The sequence below is a fragment of the Conger conger genome, chromosome 1, assembly GCF_963514075.1.
Source record: "Conger conger chromosome 1, fConCon1.1, whole genome shotgun sequence".
NCBI classification, from domain to species: Eukaryota; Metazoa; Chordata; class Actinopteri; order Anguilliformes; family Congridae; genus Conger; species Conger conger.
The window spans coordinates 22,217,248-22,238,594 of record NC_083760.1 but is presented as its reverse complement, the minus strand read 5'-3'; the positions used below and the strand labels follow the sequence as shown (position 1 = coordinate 22,238,594).

Sequence of the window (21,347 nt, the reverse complement as noted above, 5' to 3'; positions counted from 1 at the left end):
TGTGGACCGAGGGTAGATGGGACGTCCACTTGCATTTTAACTTAGACAGTAACATTTCTAACTATAGGCAGTACACATTTTAAATACATACCCTTAATATTTCTTATAGTTTGCATTGAAGGATACCGGTTGGTGTGAAGCTTGTGTGTTATCACTGGTTTGGTGCTTTTACAATATTTCGCAAAGCATGTTTTTCTGAAGCCAAATAGAAGTAAAACATTTGACCTGCCGATTAAGATGCCCCTTGTGTTTGTTTTTTCTCAGGACGACATAATAAAACTAAAAATGGTCTCAAGTTGTGGGAATTAAACATTGTATATTCCGTTGGCTATATCCTAATCTAAACAACATGCAGTTTACCGCAAAGACATTCTACAATATTAAATCTAGCTAGCTAGTAAACTCTGAGGAACTGATATGCTAATTTCTTATTTTAATTCAAGTTACCTTGAATGTTGGCAGCACACAGTAGCCTACATCTTACTTTTATAAACCAGTGTATTTAGGATATAACTATGCTGCTAACAAGCTAATGAATACAAGAAGTACTGAACAAACATTATGCTTTATATGCTAGTGATAAAAGCCAGCAAAATGGTGTAGCCCTCTGCTGGACTAGTGCATAGTCCAGACAGTTTTTGAAGGCTAAATGAAATAAATGAATATTTAAACAGTATTAATGACTTACCATTATATGCTAGATCTGTGACAGAGGCAAGAACCTTCATTCATTACAGATATTACTGTTTTTTGTATTTTTCTGAAAGTATTAAGAAGTATTAAGTATTAAGAAGTTCTGCTGTATATATTATTTTTTAAATATATTTCAGCCTATTCATTTCAGTAAGTCTACAAAAAACAACTACTAATATCTGTAATCAAGGAAGGTTCTAGCCTGTTTGTTTTCATCATTGCCTGTTTAATAGTATTTTTTCCCATTTGTTACACCAGCCTGGATGTCTTGCATGACTTCTCATCCTGGGGTTGCACAACACTTTCCATCCTGAAGCCCAAGAATGGCACTGGAGGACCTGTTGATTTTATTGCAGTAACAGTGATATTAAGTCTTTTTTTGCTACACATCTGTTAGTCTGATCAGGGAAATCGCTATAGACTTTTCCAAACTTCTATATGTTTGTGCTTCACGCCGTTCATCATTGGAGCGTCTCGCAAAGGCATGCCCGCTGAAACCAAGCACAACCCTCCAATTGCAGCGGAATTGGTCAACAGGCACTGTTGTGCAACACTTCTGTGTCTATCGCTGCAGCAGAACGTGAAGTTTCCATAAACTTTTTTTCAGTTTCATAGCGGGAGAATAAAGATTGGCTTTCCTCTACAAAGGTTTTATAAACCCATCAATAACTGGAAGCTGATACACATGGAATGGCTTGTGAATTTCATAAATTCATTTCGTCCATCATTTTGTGTGGGTGTTGGTGGTTGGGGGGTGGGGGGGGGGGCGGGCGGGTATGGGGCCTATTTCGGTTGACGGGACAGATGTGGAGGGGGCACTGGGAGGAGAGAGAGGGAGGGAAAAAAGCAGCATCAAACAGTTTTACAGACGAGGCTCAGCCATGCATGGGGAATTCTCAAGCCCAACCTGCTGTTGGCGGTATTTACGGGATTTGTTTTGAAAGTCTGTGCAGCTTCTGTGGAGATTAAAGCTTGCACGTTCTTCAAAATGCCCCGTGCCCCCTCTTCGCTCAGATCAGCGGGCTGCCCTGATTGAGTTTGACAGGGAGTCACAGCAGATCCATGTAGACAGCATTCTCTCTGATCAATTGTCAGTACGCGTTAATCACAGCCGCTCTCTCGCACACGCTCGCTGGCACCTCGCTGCCATTAAGAAGTAGTGAAATGCGAGGGCCTGTCCGTTTTCATGAAAACTCCTAGCGCACGAAACGCAGTGCGCAGGCCTGGTCTGGGAAGGGTGTGAACTCCTAAGAAAGCACCCGAGGGTAGATTTATAGCATGCCATTTAAGAGCAGATGAATGCTGTGTTTGTGCAGTTGTAGTGCCCGATGTCATCAAAAGGCAACAGCTCTAGGCTTTTAACCTGTTTCTATGAGTATTTCTTTGCTGCAAAAAGACCAGCGGTGCTATAAGTTGCTTTTCTCTTTCGTGGTATGAATCTGAAAGGGGAGGCGGGAATACGTCCCTGTGTTCAGGGAGATTAGAATTCAAGTGCAGTTATGCAAGGGTGAAACCGTAAGGCGTACAGACAAGATGGCGAAAGAGAAAGCATATCAGATGCCAGGGCCTTGTATGCCTTATTACTTATTTTTTACTTATGGAAAAAAAATTGGCAGGAGGGTGTGTGAATTTGCGCTTTGCAGACTTAAAAATGCAATATTAAACAAAGAACCGCCAAATTAGTCTTCTCTTTCAACCATTTCCATTTTGGCGATGGGTGGCAGTTGCTTTGCCCAAACCAGAAATCTCTCAGGACCTAATTTCTCATGCAACTTTACTATCATATTTTCCCCCCTCCCCTTCAGTACTGATTGTTTTCTCTGAACGTTTTCTCTTCCTTCCCAGCCGACGGGTTTCTTCAGCTAATTGCATAACTCTCTGGTCGAGGTGTGTAAGTGGAACAAAAAGGAATTTTAGGCTTTTTTTTTTTTTTTTTGCTTTTGCCGAGCTCGAAAACAAAAAAAAAAGGTCTGTTTCCAGGAGTCATGTCACCAGATTGGAAGTCGGGGAGGTGTTTTCCTTTTCCAACTCCATCAGGCCTTGCAGTGTAAAAGAGCACCAAAATAAACAGAGTCTGCGGAGAGGGAATGAAAGAGGACACTGTTTGGGAGCACAAACACTGCAGCCCCAACTGCACTCGGAATTCCTCTTCTCCTGGATTCCTGGCGCGGGGCCAGACGACATGCAAGAGCAAGAGGACAGAAGGACAGGGCAGCTGTGCCGCTGATACCTGTACCATTATAAATAACCTTTACTGGGGCCTGAACTATCGCTCTGCCAGATCCTCCGCAGTCCTGGCGATTGAAGCCTCTTTGAGTACATTGTGGTGTTTTTCCCCTTTTCTTTTCTGAATGAAACTGGTCAGTCAACATTGAGAGAGCACGCAAAACCGTACCAGTGGCCACGCTCAAAGTCTCATTTACCAGTCGCAGTTCTGTGTGAGTGGTATTGTTTGTTGAAATACGAGAGCTTTTATCCTTCAAAGGCTCTCTGATTTTCATCAGTATGGAAAACAGGTTTTTGTGTTTTGTTAAATTATCTGCAGCGCAAGTCCTAAGATGATCTGGTGGTTTCTTCTTGGCTTCAGCTGGGTGTGCTCCAACTGGAGAAACATGAAATGCACCCATTTGCATTTTAACACCCTGGATCATGTGTCACATCTGCAGTATTCCAGGGAAAAATGGTTTTTCGTGTGACTTCACTTCAACCTCTCTGTACTCGTCTAAATACATGATGTAACTTAGCCTAAATTAAATAAGCCTTTATTTTGCAGAGGTCAATGATATTCTGAATATTCCTTCAGATAATACCGCTTAGAAAATCCTGGGGGCTAACTTGATTAGCTCCGTTGCTGTAGGGAGGCATAACGCCAGGAAACTCATTTGGGGATGGAGATGGCTGGTCTGGAGACCGTCTTGGGGGACTTTGCTAAGTGCTTCATGAAACGCTCAGCCTTGACACTTCTCCTGACAGCTACCCCATGCGTTCTCCCACTGCTGTTATTGTGAAAGCCCTGTTGGACGGTATCTCAGAAGAAAGTTATTATTACCATCAGCTCTTTCGGTAGACAGGTTCCTCCCACGCTTTTCACTTGGCCTCAGAATCAAAGCAAACGAGTTTACGCTGTAAAGGAGACCTTCACAATTCGCTGATGTGAGATTTGTGGTTTTGGGCCTTTTCACGTCAGGCGGCCCTCCCTGTTCTTGGCCCATTATATCATAAACATGGTATTAGCGTGTATTTATTTTGTTATTACTTAAATGTACTAGACTCATGTTTATTGTGTTAATAACATTTTTTTGTGCTCAAAATGTGGTTGGTTTTATGTCACAGTTAAATCTCTTTGCACTTAAAACTTTTAGCATCAGCACAGTAGACATTAGGGTTTTTCCATTTAGAAATCTCAAGAGCATAGCCTCTATAAGTGCCGAGTCTTCTGTACTTCATCCTATAAAGAAACTCTTCTCTGAAGGTCTCGTAGCCTCCAGTGTATTTGGTTAAACAATGGAAAAAACACTCTCACTTGCATGAGACATTCCACGGGCTGATTACCTCTTACATGAAGTCCCTCACTCTACAAAGCATTTGACTCCTCCTTCAAACATCTGAGCCCCTCAACTCAAACATAAAGCATCTCAACTGTGTCCTATTGTGTCTCCCCAGGTCTTTCCGTGTATAGCAAACTGTTCCAGAGTTATGGCTCCAAAAACAGGTGAGGGGAGTGTGGGAGGTGCCTGCTTGGTGCCTGCTTGCATCAATGATCTGTGGATCCCTGGTTTGTGTCCACACCTAGTCTGCTCCATGACTCTGCAGTGCATGCTGGGAATGGACAAGATCACAACTATACCTTACGTGCAGAAATCCAGGAGAATGTGCCCTTAAAAACCAAATGGGATGTCTTGTTTGAGCCATTGCAAGAACTGTCAACGTGTTCTCATCAAAACCTACAAAACCTCAAAAGAGTCGCTTTTTGTGAGCATTGTTTGGCTTATTTGTATGTTGGGCTTTTTTTCAAAGGTTGCTATGGTGCCCTTGTGGAAATTTTGCTATGCAACCGCATTTCAGATATGGACTGAGCAGAGCAGCTGACTAAACCTCTTCGTTTGAAACCCCAGGCTATTATTGAGCCAATCGCCCTTTCTCCTATGACACAGTGCAGATACGCAGTCCGTGGCATACGGGATCCTTCTACTTGACAGGAGCTGGTTTCTGTTGCACTCCCCAAGACTTTCCGGTGGCCTTCTGTCTCCTCAGCCCCCCCCCCCACCCCATTTCCCTCAATGCGAGTGCCACTGTGGAAAGATCATGCTGACAGATGCTCACAGACAGCCGTCTGCAGAGGGATTCTGGGTATCCGCAGCACTGCATATTGCAGTTACCAGTTAGGCAGAAGTAAAAAAGCATGGTGAAAACCAAGTTTAAAACATACAGAGTGTCTCATCTGGAGGTATACATTGTTTGCCACATCTTATTATCCCAATACACAGATTATTTCCTGAGGCTTTAAAAACTGCAGATATAATAGTCTGTATTAAAGTACAGCTTGTTGGCGTCAATGCTATTTAGCCAATGTCCGCTGGCCACAAACTAATAGTGATCATTTCAGAAATATGTCCCGCCTATGCCAATTTCATTTTCAGTTAAGAAGCAAAAAACTGAAGGAAATTTTTTAGTGAGTTTTCGGAACACAATAGAGCACTCTTACTTATTATGTCATGCTACACCGGCAGTTGCCGACATGTATTTCATACTGTCATCTTCCCTGGGCGTTCTTTAACAAGGATTTATAAACACTATTAGAATATGTAGTCCCAAGTTTTAAGAATGTTTTTTCTGTCTATGGCTACAGTGTATGTAATATATATACATATATAACAAAGAAAGGTGCCTATTGTTTTTTCCAAGCTTTTGCCTGGGCACCACGGGACACAATGGCTGCAATAAACCCTGGAACTATTTTCATTTTGATTAATATGTTTACTATGTAATGTTCAGTGCTTGTAATTGGAAAAGCATGGTTTTATGCCTTTGATTTGCTTTGTGTGACATGTGCTTTCTACTACTCCTAAAAATGAATACTTGAAAAACGTTGTGACCAAGCAATCATTTCGAACTTGAAGTTTGACTTTGACTTTGTTTGTAGTGAATGCTTTTTGTAATGTCATGGAAACTATATATTTTTAAAAGGTATGTTATTGATGGGTAAACCAGTGAGAAGATAATTCCCCATCATTAGCCAGAAGCTTCTGAAATCTCTGCATGTAATTTCCTGATTGGTTTCAAAAACATCTGAGATGTAGACCTAAAACCATTGTCATCAATTACTTGCCCAGGGTCAGACTACTGAATTTAAAGGTTGTCACTAAAGAAAGGGCAGTGTCAAGAAAATACACATGTAATATGCATGTTCAAGAGATTATGAGCTGCTCAGAAATTGAGTAATCCCATTGGAACTACAGCCCTGATAGTTGCAATTTCCCAGAATCCTCACTGATTGACCCACAACACAACATGCTGTACATGCAAATATTGTTGCCATCTCATCTAAGGTTGTTAGTGTACCACTTCGTATCATAATTTCGCAAGCAATTAAAAAAAAAGAATGTACATGTTTTAATCAGGTCAGTGTGTGCTGTATGTATAAATAGTGTTTTTTTATCCTTAAATTATAAATACATTTAACTAATCAGGACTCCTGTAGCATTCATTTGGGAAGTACAGTAATAAAGTGGTTTCTGAGATTTTGTTTTCCTTGGATATTTCATCACTTACTTTTAAGATAATATAAAGTACACAGAGCTAAAAATGAGAATTCTCTACGGTTGCTTTTCTTGTGTCAGAATGCCTTGAAAAGTGTGAATATGCTTTGAAAATGGCATCCAGACCTAAGGAAGTTGGGAGCTCAGTCCCTAGCTGAACCATGCCAAATCTTGTGTGAATAGTACCCTCTGCGTCTCTACTTGGCACTCAGGAATAATAATTATGGGTAATGGATTGCCTTAGCAACAGACTAGAGTTACAGTACCCTTGACCCCATAAGCCATCCTATTCAGGCACTGCTCCATACTTAAAACTGATACGAATGTTTGATAAACGATGCATTAAAAAGCTGAATTCAGAAAAATGTACAAGACACAACATATTTCCTAGACAGGTTTTCTATAGTATTTATCATTTGTATATGCAAATTCAAATGTTTTTTTTGTTTTTTTAAGATTTAGTTATCGCTATCAGTAGTTATGTGAGCACTGACCTCGGGGCAGCAAGATATGCAACATTAAGACAGCAACTGGAAACAATTCTATCATATTTATCCATTTACAGTACACCTTACAGCATGAGTGAAATTCGTATTACTGTACATTTCAAAAGGGGAATTTCCAACTGCCATTTGGGTTTGCCCAAAATGCATAAAAAACATTTTTTGTCCAAGACCTTTTTTAATATAAAAAGTGTTTCAGGAGTAACAGAAATAACAATATTAACAGTTTGTGATTTAGTGAAATGATCACTTAGTGACATACATTATTAATCTTTTTGCAACAAAATGTCGGCTTCATTTATGAATGAAAACGTCCCTAAAATTCTGTTGTGGAACAGAGGTAAAATGTAACAATTAAAATATTATTTTAAAAGTAAAGTTCTTTTCCAGCATGTTGTATTTTTCCTAAGACTATTTGAATCCGTCAGCATATCTCCTAGATAAACAGTGTTGGGTACTGTGATGCGCCCAGCGCGAGTTTCCAGCATGGAGAGCCTCCTCTGTACGCTTTCTGGTACATCAAGGCTTTAGAAGTGGGCATTCCCAAAAAAAGGGTTTGTTGCTGTAGCTTTGGCCATACAGTGCCCTTTTATGTTTATTTCACTTTAAATCCAGCAGGCATTTTTCAGATTCTTCTTTATTTTGACTGCAGCTTTGAGCCAGCAGTTCCCCTACTGCTTGTGCTAAGAAAGCTTTTATATGTCTTTTTTAAGAGAAACAGAGGTCTATCTGAAATGCCCAGGATTATCAAGCAAAAGAACCAGTTCAAAATGCTGAAAAAATTGCTGAAAAAAACACTTGGAACTTGGGAACAAACAACAGAAACAAAAACAAAACGTTGAAAAAAGAGAAAAAAACGTGTAGAGGTCTGTGGTTCCGGAGCATGTCCTCACACTAAGATGGATTTTTTTAGAGTGGTGTTTTTAAAGCCGAGCTGTCTGGGCACGCAGTTGGTGTGTGGGCAGAGTGGGCAGGCCTCGTCGCTTTCATGTGGGTCCCTGGTGTGAGGCGGGCCGACTGGCTGAGAGGCTAAGAGGTGGACAGAGGTATTCTTCTTCGTGGGGGGGTGGGAGGTTGGCTGGGGCCCGGTCCCCCATCAGCACGTCCCCTCTGCCAGGTCACTCTGTCAGGCCGACGCCTCGGGCTCAGCTGCACTTGCAGGATTTGACGATCATGTTCGAGAGCTGCTCCACCTTGGGGTTCCGTCCCACGTAGTAGAGGATGGTCAGAGGCTCCAGGTCCTGAGGGACGCAGCAGGGGGAAGCGGAGGCCGTGGGGTTCAGGGTGTTATAGAGGCTCAGCAGCTGTGAGGGAGATAGACAAGCATCCGTCAAGGTGGAAGCCCTTTTAATCATTTATCAGCAATTCTGTTTGCATTTCTGTATGACAGAAATGGATGTTTGTTTTACTGAACTAATACACTTCATATTTCCAAAGATTATAAAATCTAAAATTCCATAACATTCACCAGGTTCCACCTTTCACCAGAATCCGCTATTGACAAAAACATTGTAGAATTTTTAACATGCAGAGTATCATCCATCCAATGTTGTTTTCAAATAGATTTTTTCAGTTTTCAATGGAACAGCCCATGTTAAATTCTGATATGGATAGTGGCTACAAAGAGTGGTCCAGGTGTATGACCCTGGGACAAGGCTGCTGGTTGTTCTCACCGAGCTGTGTGTGGTGTCAGCACTGCGTAGGTATGGGCAGGGCCCGGAGCAGAAGTTGGCATAGTAGCCCTTGGGTTCGTGGATCCACCTCCAGCCCAGGTCCTGGCGGAAGTCAATGTATAGAGGGCGCACACAGCAGTTCTCTTCATAATTACTGTCAATGGAAAGAAGCAAGCAACATTATTCTCAGACTCTGATTGTGTGTGCCTTGTCCTTTTCAAATTTAATATGCTCCTGAATTCCAACTCCAGATGAGACTTAAGAATTTCTGAAATTCCACTGGTACCTACATGGTTTTCACAGATTCTTGGAGTCCTACCAGGTGTCTACTGTTGCCTGTTTGTTGAGGTGACTTAGGGATCAATGCATCGTGAAGCTTAACACCCTCTCCAGAGGAAGGATTTCAGAAGTTGAATAAAGGGACAGATCTGGACTTGCATGGGGCTGAATACGCCTTTGCTATGTTTGCACCATCTGATAGTGGTGAGAAGATACTTAATCTTTCAGCTGGCACTTTACTCTGGAGAGATTGAAGAAAAAAGCCCTTTTCTCCAGAGAGACCCTAGATATTTTTGCTAGTGGAACTTGACTGTACAGCAGGATTATAACTGAAGCGGATAATATTCTTCAAGACATCCTGCCAGGAGTTTTAACGCATGCTGTTTCCACTACTTAAGAATGTATGTTAAGCAGCACTGGCATTTATATTTGTGAAGTGTGAGGTATGCGGCTGAACAAGGAGTGGCGTCAAGATGGAAAGTCGGGTCGTATTACAGTTATGCATATGACAATTGGGGAGCTGAAGAGCTGTAGATCATGACGGGTGCACGTACGTGAAGCAGTAGTTGGTGTCCAGTGCCCGCTTCCGCCGGCGAGACGATGTCTGGGCGTCCAAGCGATGGGGCGGCAACATCATGAGTATGAGGTGCGGAAATTCCTTCTGTTTCTTCATTCGTCCCAGGTACTGTTCATCATAGTCCCCCTCCATCCCTGGAGGAGAAAGACGAGACCGTCCGGTCAGGTTCCCGCTAAAACATTCACGACTTTTCTGCAAGCACACGATCGCTTAACTTCAACATCACAAGAATGGCTGTCTCCAGTGTCACTGCTGCCTGCGGCTACCCGTTTCTCCAGGGTGCTCAGCTGCCCCCTCTCTCCCCCCCCTCCCTCCGCCTTCCTTCTGCTCATCCAATCTGCTGCTGATGGCAAAAGCAGCGGGTGTCCCGTGAGGGATGATGCGGGTGGATATGGACGCCCCTCTTTAATTTGGGGCCAAGCATCTGTGCGCCTGCAACAGCACATTCCGCCTGTCGTGCCTGGTCGGGGCAGTGTTCCCCATTCTGAGGCCCGAGGGCCAAGAGGCCCGGCGCTAAGTGAGATACCAGCCAGAGAGCTTTCCCATGAATAGAGATCATTCCCAGGGAAGGAAATCACTAAATATGCATGCTTTTCAAACCCTCTGTGGATATATTTACAGGATTGCAAGAAACTTCACTGTAAATATTAACTTTTAACGCATGTACTTTTAGAAGCTTTTAAAAATCCTAATTAGAAAAAAGGAATAAAAGGCTATATGAATCCAAAGGCAGTATGAATACAAAGTGTTTGCTTCACTCTTAAACTTGAGACCCCTCATTATGCTGTGTTTCATGATTTGTCTCACCTTTGAACTTGGCCTCAAGCACTTCGTTGACATTCTCTATGATATCTCCGTTGGAGTTGAAGGTGTGGCAGGGACAGTGCACGCTGATCTCCAGGCCCAGATTGGTCTCTGAGGAGAGAAGAGCCCTCAGCATCAAGCTTTTCTGCCCTCCCTCAATGAGAAAGAAGGAGCTTGTCTGTAAGCTCTTTCAACCTTCTCTCTGTGTAGATGACATCAAATGGTTTTCCGGAAACAGGAGACAGGAATTATTGTATGGTCATGCCTCACTCACCTCGGTACATTAGCCACTCCCTCACTGTTTCTGTCACGTCGAAAGAGACCCATTCCTGCGTTCCCTTAGTCAGGACGTTCTTGCCTCCAATGTAGCGCTGCTTGGCAATATGCTCCTCCTTCCTGACGATCTGCCAATCAGACAAAAGGCAGTGACCCTGGTGAACACTCCAGTCTGCCTCTGCAGCTGCCTGAATCAGGATGCCCCAGGCCAAGCATGTTCACTCCATGGAAAAAATGACACCTCCTGTTGATATTCCTCTTCTCCCAGTGTTTCCTTGCTGCCAATAAGAACTGTCAAGCTACAAATGCCTCTCAGCTGCTGAGTTCACAGTCTTGGATCTTGGAGAAGCACTTTATATGCTCCTGTGAGCTCTGTGTTTCTTGATAAAACCTTACCTGAAATCTCCAAATCTCCAATCTATAATTGTAGTTAATAATTCAGAATGTCTGAATTATGTTTGGGATAATTCCCTTGTTCTTATGAACTGTTGGTGGTACTCAATGTTAGGGAAATCGAGACTGCTTTTAACAGTCAACTAACTACTACTGTTGACTGAGGTATAGAAACCGCAATCTACATAGTTGAGGGACTACATTTCTTCAGTCCATACTATTGCCAAAAAAAAAAAAAAAAAATACACCCATATCCCCATGGGCCCCTTATACTGGGAGGGTGCCCCGATAACCCAAGGGGCCTGGATAACCAGGTTCCTGAACAATGTCAATGTCTAATCTGACTTCCTGTGGGACAAAGAGTGGCCAAAAGGATACCTTGCCAATCGGGTCCCAACGTACGTGTGGGGGTGAGTGGCTCAGTTTGCTCTCCCCACCGCTGACCCTGTCTCTATCTCTTTGCTGCACTCCTGGAAACAGTCTTTGGTTCCTGACAGGTTGAGCCCGGGTCTGGCATAGCCTGCCAGAGTGACGGTATGCAGTCCGGAGACGCTCGTCTCCCCTGCAGGAAATGATGGAATCTGATCGTGGCTCCTGTCCTCTCACAGGGGATTTACCATGAAACCAAGCATAACCCCCCTCCACCCACCACCATCTCTAAATGCAGACAGGTGCAGATACTTACAACCTTGAAGCTGCCCATAGATTGGGTTACAATGTCTGTCAGAGTTCAGTGTAGAGTGGAAGGAGAAGGATGAAAATGGGGCAGTGAAGCAAATTGATCCTTTGGTTTCTTTTGAGTAAGTGGAAATGTCTTTGTACTCTTTTTTTATACTGAAAATTGAGAAAAGAACATTGCCATTTTTGACAGTTTGATATTTCTGATGGTCCTGATTAAAACTGTAAAGTTCAGGAGCACATGAATGTGGAATCCATTTGACTTCTGACCTGGTGTGATGATCAATAATAGACTGGAAAGGATGAACTACAAGACCAAAATGATTGTTTCTTTCTGCACCTGTTTCCATGTCCAAACATACAGAAAGCTGATGCTATAATGCTCGAATCACCCACGCTTGGTACCTTTTTTCATTCTTGCCAGGACAGTAACAGGAAAACAAAACCTGTACACACCTGATAGAGTTCAATTCGCTGCTCATTCCTCTTCGCATTGGAGTTGGGTACACGCAGTGCACGAAACTCAGCACGGAAAAGGTTTGAGGAGTTCTTCTCCATGGCTGAGACATTAAACCGGAACACCTTGGATGTGATGCCCTTGGGACAATAAGGCAAATCATCTGAAAGGCAAGAAGCAGACAAGAGATAAACAATGCCACCAATGCGCCAACCTTTGAGACTACCCTATCTATCCAAATCAACTACACATCAGCACTAAAGCATGAGAAAGTGTGGTGTTGATGCTTTACTCTGCCATGACACCCTTTCAGATTTCCTCTGTTTTGGAAAAGAATACTTACTTAGTTTAAGGAGGTGAGCCCATAGACCATCTGTAAGTAATATGGGTCTGAGTTAACAAGTTGAAGTCGTTAAATGAAATCCAAATGTCCCAACATTGTGGAAGCCAGGCCTAGGAAGCCAGCATACTGCTTTTGTCCTCTCCACACTACTACAGGTGTTTGGGGATGTCAGGACATAAGTTAGGTGTCACTTGGGGCCAGCCACCCTAAAAGAAGGATTAACCACATGAGAGTACCTTGAATCAAAGTGCTTGAGGCAAAGAATTTGTTCTGAAACACTGGTGGTCAGAACCTTGTGGAGTGAACCTCATACTACAAAAAATGGGATGAATACTGACTAGGCACTCAGTAGTAGTGAAAAAGAACAGTGGGTGCTGTTTGTCCACTTCCTTGAAAGGGTTTAAAACCTCCACTATATCCCATAAGAGTGTGGCTCACCGAGCAGTGTGCAGGTCCTTAAATTGAATTGCAAATTGGAAAGGGCTAGAGGGCTCTGTTGGCTAGAGCAGATATTGTACTACAATGAATTTGGCTGAGCTGAGCTGCATAACTAGATGGATTCTCTAAAATAGCTTCCTGTTTCGACAACCCTGCTTGAGGAAGTTTTTATTTTTTCAATCGTAAAGCTATTGAATGGTTTATTATTCTAACAGGCAGCATGCAGGCAAGCTGTGTTGAGTGAAACAAGCACACGACAAGCATTTTATGAGCTTGGTGGAAACACAAATTTATAGCCTAGCTGTTGGTAATTTATTTGCTTAGCCATTGTACCTTAGGCGATATCAATGTAGTTTTGTATGATGATCACAAAATAGTGAAGATGAAAAAGTAAGGACAGCAAAAAAGTTTGTATGTGTGTGCGTGCTTGGAGCTTTGTAGCTTAGTCTGAGTCATGACCCATCTGACTAATAATGACATCTTACTGTACCATAGCTGTTATCTAATTTCCAATGATTCCAGTCTATTTTAGGTTAACCTTTCAGGTTCTGTCATAAGCCAAATAACATTGTCCTATTCATCTTTAAGATTTAAGATGGCAAAAGGCCTCCTCACCCCCCCCCCCATTAATGAAATAAATAAATCACAGCCCCACTCTGAGGAGATTTGAAATTCTAATCAAGCCTTTGGTTTCCTTTACAATTACCTCATTTTTTCTGTTGCCATGGCTTTAGGTGGATTTTGCATTATGGCTTATTTTTGCCAAGGAAGGTAATTTGTTCCATGGCTGTGAGTGCTGGGTATTTCAGGGATAATTGGAGTGAAATCCATGAACTAATTTACTGCCCCCTCCCCCCTTATTATCAAATTTGAGTATCGGTGCCAGCACTGGGATGCTGACATCCAAAAGACCTCATCCTAAAAAATTACAAAGAGCCTCAGGCTTCCAACTACCTTTCTTGGCCTGCACTCCTTATGCAACATGTAACTAGCTGAGACATTGTCATCGGGGCCATTTCCTTAGGCCACTAACTGTTTTCACATGTAGCTATTGAAATGATCAGCATTTGTTCTTCTATACGGATTGCATCAAGGGTCTTGACTTGGCAGTATAATCTACACACTTACTTTGAGCAACATGTTTCTCGAGCTCCGGTTCCTTCAAAAACCTCTACAGCTATGTCTTGAGAAGTTGGTAAAGCCTCTCAGAACTGCACAACCAAATATTATTCAGCTTAAAATAAGCCACATCTCTCTTTCCCTGTGCACTTTCCCATATTATCTGCACCCCCCGATGGTAGATATAACAGAGCTTTCCTGGGGATGGGAGGGGGGTCTGTGAGCTGCTGTTCGAAAAGAAGGTCTACCATGTGAGACCCCTGCACTTAAACTCACTGGGTGACTGGGCAGGGGGAAGTCCCTCCAGGAGCTCAGTGGAATTTCACAGGAAGCCCTCCCACCTGTGTTTTCCCTGGAGTCTCTTGCGCTGAGCCAAATGTTCTGGGCTCTGGAGCTGTAGAAGCTCATCTCTCCAGACAGACTGCCTCCTGACACTAGTCCAACCTCTATCCCCGCTCCCTCATCCACCCACACCCCAGACACTGCCAGGTGCCCCCGCCCCAACTCCCCGTGTCTGGTATGTCCCGCCAAGCTGGGGGCTTCTCACGGGTGAATGATGTCACACTGCAGCTCCCAAAACAATCCACACAATCGGGCGATTCCAGTGGCCCCTGCAGGTTGACTGTGATGTCAGTCTCTCCTAAATGGTTGGAGTAAACAAAGGAAATGTGGAGAGCAGGTGCTGGCCAGCTGGTGATAGCACTAGGGCTGGTCGACTGCTGAACAACTGCAGCAAAAATTTGAGAGCAAGGTGCCTGAATGTAATATGTACCGTTAAAATCTGTTGGCCAAACCCACACATCAAAAACTGTAGTGTTTTGAGGCATGTACAGTAATGAGCATGCTAAATAGATTTTCCTTTCCAAGCTGCTTAATAATTGTACAGTATGCCTGTGTTTATGGCATAATGAGTATAGGGACAGTATGGTCCGTAGGTTGTAGGTTTTGATTCCCAGGTGGGCACGTACAGTACATTGCTTCAGTAAAATATTCAGCAGTATGAATGGATTGTATGTAAAAACTGTAAACTGGGTAAGTTGCTCAGAATTAGTGCATTTGCTAAATGCCTTTATGCAATGCAAAAATGAGACCTGTATATAGTAAATCATTTTAAGTGAAATGCCCTTTGATGCTATTTTAAATGTGCTGAGTAACTGTGGTGATGTCACCATCATCATCTTAAAAGGCATCTCTACATTCCAGTAGCAGCATCTGTCTGCAAGTTGATGTTGTTAGATTAATAATAAATTGATATTGTTTTGAGCTGGGGCTGGCAGTGGGTGGTTGTCTTTAGTCAGCCACAGTGAGCGGTTACAGCGTAGAGCACAAATGTGATGAGACTACTACTTTGCCTAGATGAATCATCCCTCACCATCTCCAGCTATCCCAAATAAATCAACTCCATGGGAGCCAAGCGACTGCGCTGGATGAGATAATGTGATGAAGTTATCTGTTGAAGTAAGACCGCTTTTTTCCATTTGATCAAAAGCAAAGAAGGGAAAACAGGAGGGAGAATCTTTGGATTGGGCCAGAGAATTCTGTCTCTGTTTGGTTTGGGATGACATCAGCTTTCTAATATTTCATATATCAGAAATACTGCTGTCCTCGGGTCCATTCCGCCCTTCTTCCTTTGCTGAATCAATGATTGCTGGACGCCAAAGGCACTCAACCATTCTATAAAAGGAGACTTTTAAAATAACCGGTGATCCCCTTCCGTTTCCTCTCCGAGTCTGCTTCTTTTACACCTGTCAAAACTAATGAGAGGTCTCAGAGAATTCCAGTGATGATGAGGTTTAGATGGCTTTTATGAAATAACTTGGCCAAAGGTCAAGGTTCCCTTTGCTATTTTTTATCCTTATTTTTTTAAAAAGGTTCATTTCTGTCCATGCATAGATGCCAAGCAGTGCTACTGGCTTTCCTCCCTTCCCTCCACAAACTGTCAAGGAGCACAGTGCACCCATGACGGACTTAGCTGACCTCTTGCAGCTGGCATTGTTTCTAATGTGATGACTGCACCCTCAGTCTGAACCCCAAGGCCAACCTGTGCTCCACATGCCTGCTTTTGGCATGGTTCTGTGGGTAAACACAGGTGCCAGAGGCCTGACATTTCCCTCTGAGAGGGCTTCAGGGAAGCAGGGCCTGCAGAAACCCACACTGTGCTGAAACACTGCTGTAGAAGGTGGGCAGAAAACTGAAAGGCAGTTTCATTAGCAAAGCAGTTCTATTGAGAGAGGTTTGTAGACAACCTTAACACATGAGCTCTGCTCCAATTCCTGGGTGTACATACTATAGATGTTTTACCCCAGTGTTCATTATATAAAGGGAAACTGTATATGCAGTGTCTATAGTACAGGTGTTTTGATTAAACCAACTTTCACTTGAAGCTTTGAGATGTGACCAACAATAAGGTGTTTTTTGGCTGTGGTGGAAAATCTGTATTAGTGCCACATTCCCTATTTTAAGTGAGGCCTTTGTTACCATTTTTGCAGATGTCATTTTTATTTCCACCGCCTCATGTATTTTATTTACTTCTCGCAAAAGATTTTATGGGGGGACAGCCATCCTCTCTAGAACTTCTATTAGATTTTGGACATCAAGAAATTTCAGCGCATAGAATGCCTTTGAGATTTGAACTAGGCTTTATTAGTGCACATGATAGAAAGGAAAAACCCTGGAGCCCCTTCCAAAAACCAAGAGTCACAGGAAATGCTTCTTCCTCTATTCAGCAAAAGGAACTTAAGAACTGCAGCACCGAGGGAAAGAGAGGCCCTTCAGCATGAATACAAAAATATTTAGCATTACTCCCCACGTCAGGAAATTGTTTGTATAAAGAACTCAGTTATTGTCTTTCATGACAGAAGGTAAATATCCATCAGGATATCAGCATGATGACAGACAAAATGCAGTTGAATGTTGAGATATGCTATGTTATATATTACACTGCATGTTTATGAAAGATATTCAAGTGGGAGTAAATGTCCACAGAGGAGGACCCCTCAGTATAAGTTCATTGAAGAATTTTCATTTAAAAAATGGTAGACCTTCTGTAAGAGGCTGTTACTGAAACCCTCATTTTATTTAATACCATTGGAAAACAGTTGGCTCTTTGAATACAATTTAGTAGGTAGAGGTGCAGATAGAGGCGAATATTCTAAAGGTGCTTTTACATTTTTGCTCAAGACTAAACCAGGGTTGCTGCAAAAGTGTACTCTGATTCTCAGAAGCACTGGCGGTGACCCCTAACAGATCTGTGAGAAAGGATTCATATGCATACCCAGTTAGCCCCTGCTAGCATGAAGCACCTGCTGATTTCAAAGGAGCACCATGATGCAAGTCTGTTGATGCTACAGCCCTGGCTCTATCATCCTCACATCTGCTCCCAGGCCTTTCACACCATCATGCTGGGCTTCATCTTGCCTCAAAATGAGTAAGTAAGGCTGATAAGACCACACAAAAGCACTTTTAAAAAGCACTCTGGTGGACTGTTTCTTTGTAGAACCACACGACCAAAGCTGTTTTGTATAAGGTTTGATCCTCTGGTGTTGATAACTGAACATTGTAGCTCTCCTGCTGAGTAGACTTGTTAAACTCAATACAGCAGCAGAGCGATGTCAGAACACAGCCAACAACTAAAATACTGCCCTTTCTTCTCTTGATGGTGTATATTTGAGGTTCAGCAACAGTTGTAAAGCAGTAAGTGAAATTTAAATGGTGGCAATAAAACATAAGAGGAATAAACACATGGCTCTAAAACGCAAACATAGATTTTCTTCTAGAAATGCCTTTTGGAGCTAGTTCGTTTGTTAGAGGAAAAAGTGACTGGCAGAGTACACCAATCAAGGAGAGTGGTGAGTCCAATAAAATGGTTCCGATGGAATGCCTCTGCTTGTCCGCTCATTCTGTGGACTGGCAGCTCCTGCGTTGCAGTGTGATGTAATGCTGCTCTCTCACTCCAATAGCTCTGTTTGCTTTGCTCTGTCTTCCTTGCTCCGTCCACTGGGGCAAGACACCACCGTTTCTCAACGCTAGCTCCTTCTGCGTCCCGAATTCTAGCCAACTCTTCTGTCACGTGGATGGAGGAAATTCTCCACTGTGCCAGACGAGGAGGTTCTTTCATTAGTCTAATTTGTTAACATTTCCTCTCCCTCCCATTTTTTACAGCATCTCTCTCCAGCAGATCTAGCTTGTGCTTAATCGAAGCCTGATTGTGCTGCTTGCATTCAGAGAGAGAGAGGTGGTGGGGGGGGGGGGGGGGGATTAATCCATGGAAAATGACAGGATGAAGAGGTGCCTTTCCACCATATCCTGTGGTTTCAGATGGATTTCCAACTGGTCGGGTTTGTGTCTTCAGGTGTGCGGAAAAAGGCCTAGGTTTCACCAAGATTATAATTTGCCATAGTCAGGTTTCATTGTGCTACACGGCTGCAAGGGCTGGAGGATACCCAGAGTGGGATGACTGACAGCGCATTGGCAACAGGCTTCTTACGTAACACCAAGAAATCAACAGGCCCCTGATTTATTCAACAGGCAAAGAAGTAGACCTAATCAACACTACCTCACAGTAAAGTCATAAAGGAAAGAAACTTGATGGTCAACCTTTTTAGAGCTGGGTCTATTACAGTGTAAACAACCACAACCACATAACCACATAATTTGTCTTTTAATTTTTACACGGAAGACAGCTCTACAGTCCATTGCGAATGCAATCTGGGATTTGAGGTTAAAGGGTTAAGGCGGAAAAGTGGTAAAACGGTGTCACACCATACTCAAACCATTTCTGTTTACACGCATTCTCATTCATTGGCTTCGACCAGATACACATTTATGAACCGTGTACGCTGGCCACCAGCGTGTGTTCGCATAGTACCGCGTCATACCGCAAAGTTGTTTTTCCAGCATTCCCCCGTTAGTTAAGGTGACAGTATCAACCAATCAGATAATACATTGAATAAATATTTGACATGGAACCGGTTAAAATATAACAAATGAACATACAAACACTACTTACTGTTCTCCGGAGATCCCTGGATCATGTTGAATTTATATATCTCTTTGGCATAGTATTCGGTCTCCGTGTTATCCTGGCCACAACTTTGCTGTCGGTCCCTCCCCAACTCCTCTAACAGTTCCTTCGTACTGTTATACAGGGCCAACACTTGGGAGGTAACCTGGTTCGGATCCACTGCCTGAGGCGGCGGGCTTGTCAATCGAAGTTTGCTCAGAATTTGTCCCCGGATCGCCTCAACTCTTTTTTTCTTTATATGGTCAATGTCCACAGTGGTGCAAGTGGATAGTGACAAACTCATTGTCACGCAATTTAAAAGAAGGAAAAACAAAAGTGCTTTACCCAAATACATGTTTTTTTGTTTTTTTTCCTTTGTTGAATGTTAGTTTTAAAGTTGATCAATGAAAGTAACTTCTTCCCATCTAGCCGAAGTGACTTCTGACTGTGAGGAAGATATTAAAATTATACAATTTAATTTTACGATTTTATATACTAAATCACTGGTGAATCGTTTTTTTCTCCTTTTCCTTCGCATTCAGAAACTCAATGAATATTTTCCCCGTGTAAATCCCATTTTGTCAGTGATGATTTACAATGGGTGAACGTTCTTTGGAATCCAGGATCGTATGCCAAGAATATTCCAAATTCATAGTTAGTTCAGAAGTAGTCTTTCTGGAGGTAACGCTTCAATAAACGCTCCCTTTTGCCTTACCTTCCCTCATAACTTCTATTTAAGCAACTGACATCTCAAATATCTTCTTTCCTAGTCTCTTGCGCACTGAACAGCTTTCAGTTTGTCCACACACAGCCTATACATCCCGTTCCTCTGTGGAGTGTGTATTTTTCATGAACCACGGTTGCCCACTCTCCCTTTCTGTCCTCTTACCCTCACTGCGTTTCCAACGAGTCTCGGACTCAGTGAGCGTTATTTGCCTTCGCTGATAATTTATAGTCTGTGCTTTGTGACGTTTTACGGAGGAGGGACCACAGGTTATCGCATCCCCAAATGCGGCAAACCGCTCCCAATATCTATGCAGTTTCTTTGAATTGCAATTTTTTTCACACTAACAAAATCAAAAGGTGCTCGCGCACGTCATTCATTAAATATTTTATTTTTATTTTTAGTGCTACCCAGGTGTTTTAGGAATGGTTAAATGGTCTGCCTTTAAATTATGGAAAATAAAATGACACAGTTCAGGTTAGTTTCTAAGAGCAATATATGATTTAATTGAAGTAAACTACATAATTGAAGAAACTTATAAATCACCCCGTAACTCAGTCACCCTTCAAAATTGTTGCGTTATTTTCCTCTGCTTCTTCGGGCATGACAATTAACGCATTTCTAACAGGATTCGTTACAGTCAAGAAATGAGAGCGCACCCCCTGGTGGAACTAAGAGCAACTTTATTTTTTCATTTCAATGACTCAAGCGAGCAATATGCCCATGGAGGTTTTTCTTCCAACGCCTAGCCTATATTTAACCATTATTTCACTGTTAGATTGTTTTCAATGTATAAATACCATTGAGGTACTAACTGAATTATTAACTCTCATTTTACTACAGTAAATAAAGTATACCCTGACTTACTTGTCATTCATTGCCTGCAAAGCACACATTTCAAGTCAAATACAAAGAACCATCCTGCCACACTGACAGAATAGGCAAACAGGCCTATTTTACAGTATGCTACAAATGTATGGCTTTGTTTGATTGTCACTAACTGATGTGTACATAGGCCTTCTGTTGCATGTTTCTTCCTCTTTATCATTACTATTCTGACATGGGAGCACAAGTCAAGTGCTCACTGTTCGCAAAACAATATGGCAAATTTCAGTAGTGTATCTAGAAAACATTCACAAGGATAAACTGTTAATGGATGCAATGAAATCTTCTATTAAACATACAGCTCTGTACGAAGCAATCCACGGCTCACACTTAACTACATACATATACCTTGTAAGAACAGTCAGATCTCTAACACCAATGCTGTGAAAACTACACAGATTTATAATTTTCTCCCAATTCTGAGGTCTATCTCAAAGTTGTCACATATTTCTGCAGTTTGGAAGGAACTAAGTCTTCCATGGATGCACTGTGCTCCTTGATGGTTTGTGGAGGAAAGGGAGGAAAGTGAGCCAATAGCACTGCTTGGCATCCATATGTGGCCAGAAATGTACTGTAATGTATTATGCATAAGATAAAAAATAGCAAAGTGAACTTTGACCTTTGCCAGAGCCTTTCATAAAATCCATCTAAACCTCATTGTCACTGGCATTCTTTTTTACGTTACGGCTCCATTAATTATTTCTAAAACACACCAAGCTACCATTACCAGAGGTACCTCTCCTA

At 42.5% G+C, this 21,347-nt stretch overlaps 2 protein-coding genes across 2 annotated transcripts in view; one reads left to right on the top strand and one right to left on the bottom strand.

Moving 5' to 3' along the window:
• The window catches only part of ttll5 (tubulin tyrosine ligase-like family, member 5), an 87,441-nt gene extending 81,007 nt beyond the window's left edge, over window positions 1-6,434 (top strand). The window contains exon 32 of the mRNA XM_061243578.1: window positions 4,357-6,434. Within this exon, the coding sequence (XP_061099562.1) occupies window positions 4,357-4,409 (53 nt within the window). The 3' untranslated portion in view covers window positions 4,410-6,434. The remainder of the gene's footprint in view (window positions 1-4,356) is intronic.
• A 401-nt stretch (window positions 6,435-6,835) lies between these two features.
• On the bottom strand, window positions 6,836-19,898 carry tgfb3 (transforming growth factor, beta 3). The gene is made up of 7 exons (XM_061244426.1): window positions 19,001-19,898; window positions 12,092-12,255; window positions 10,563-10,692; window positions 10,292-10,399; window positions 9,462-9,618; window positions 8,629-8,782; window positions 6,836-8,259 (listed from the first exon to the last, which is right to left on the bottom strand). Exons 1-7 carry the CDS (start codon window positions 19,347-19,349, stop codon window positions 8,101-8,103), a joined length of 1,221 nt encoding a protein of 406 aa, XP_061100410.1. The 5' UTR covers window positions 19,350-19,898; the 3' UTR covers window positions 6,836-8,100.
• Between the last annotated feature and the right edge of the window lie 1,449 nt (window positions 19,899-21,347).

Coding starts and splice junctions, on each gene's coding strand:
- tgfb3 (XM_061244426.1), bottom strand. CDS start 19,349: ATGTATTTGGGTAAAGCACTTTTGTTTTTCCTTCTTTTAAATTGCGTG. Junction 10,400..10,562: donor GGAGTGGCTAATGTACCGAG/GTGAGTGAGGCA, acceptor TTCTCTCCTCAG/AGACCAATCTGGGCCTGGAG. Junction 9,619..10,291: donor GCTTGAGGCCAAGTTCAAAG/GTGAGACAAATC, acceptor TTTCTCCTCCAG/GGATGGAGGGGGACTATGAT.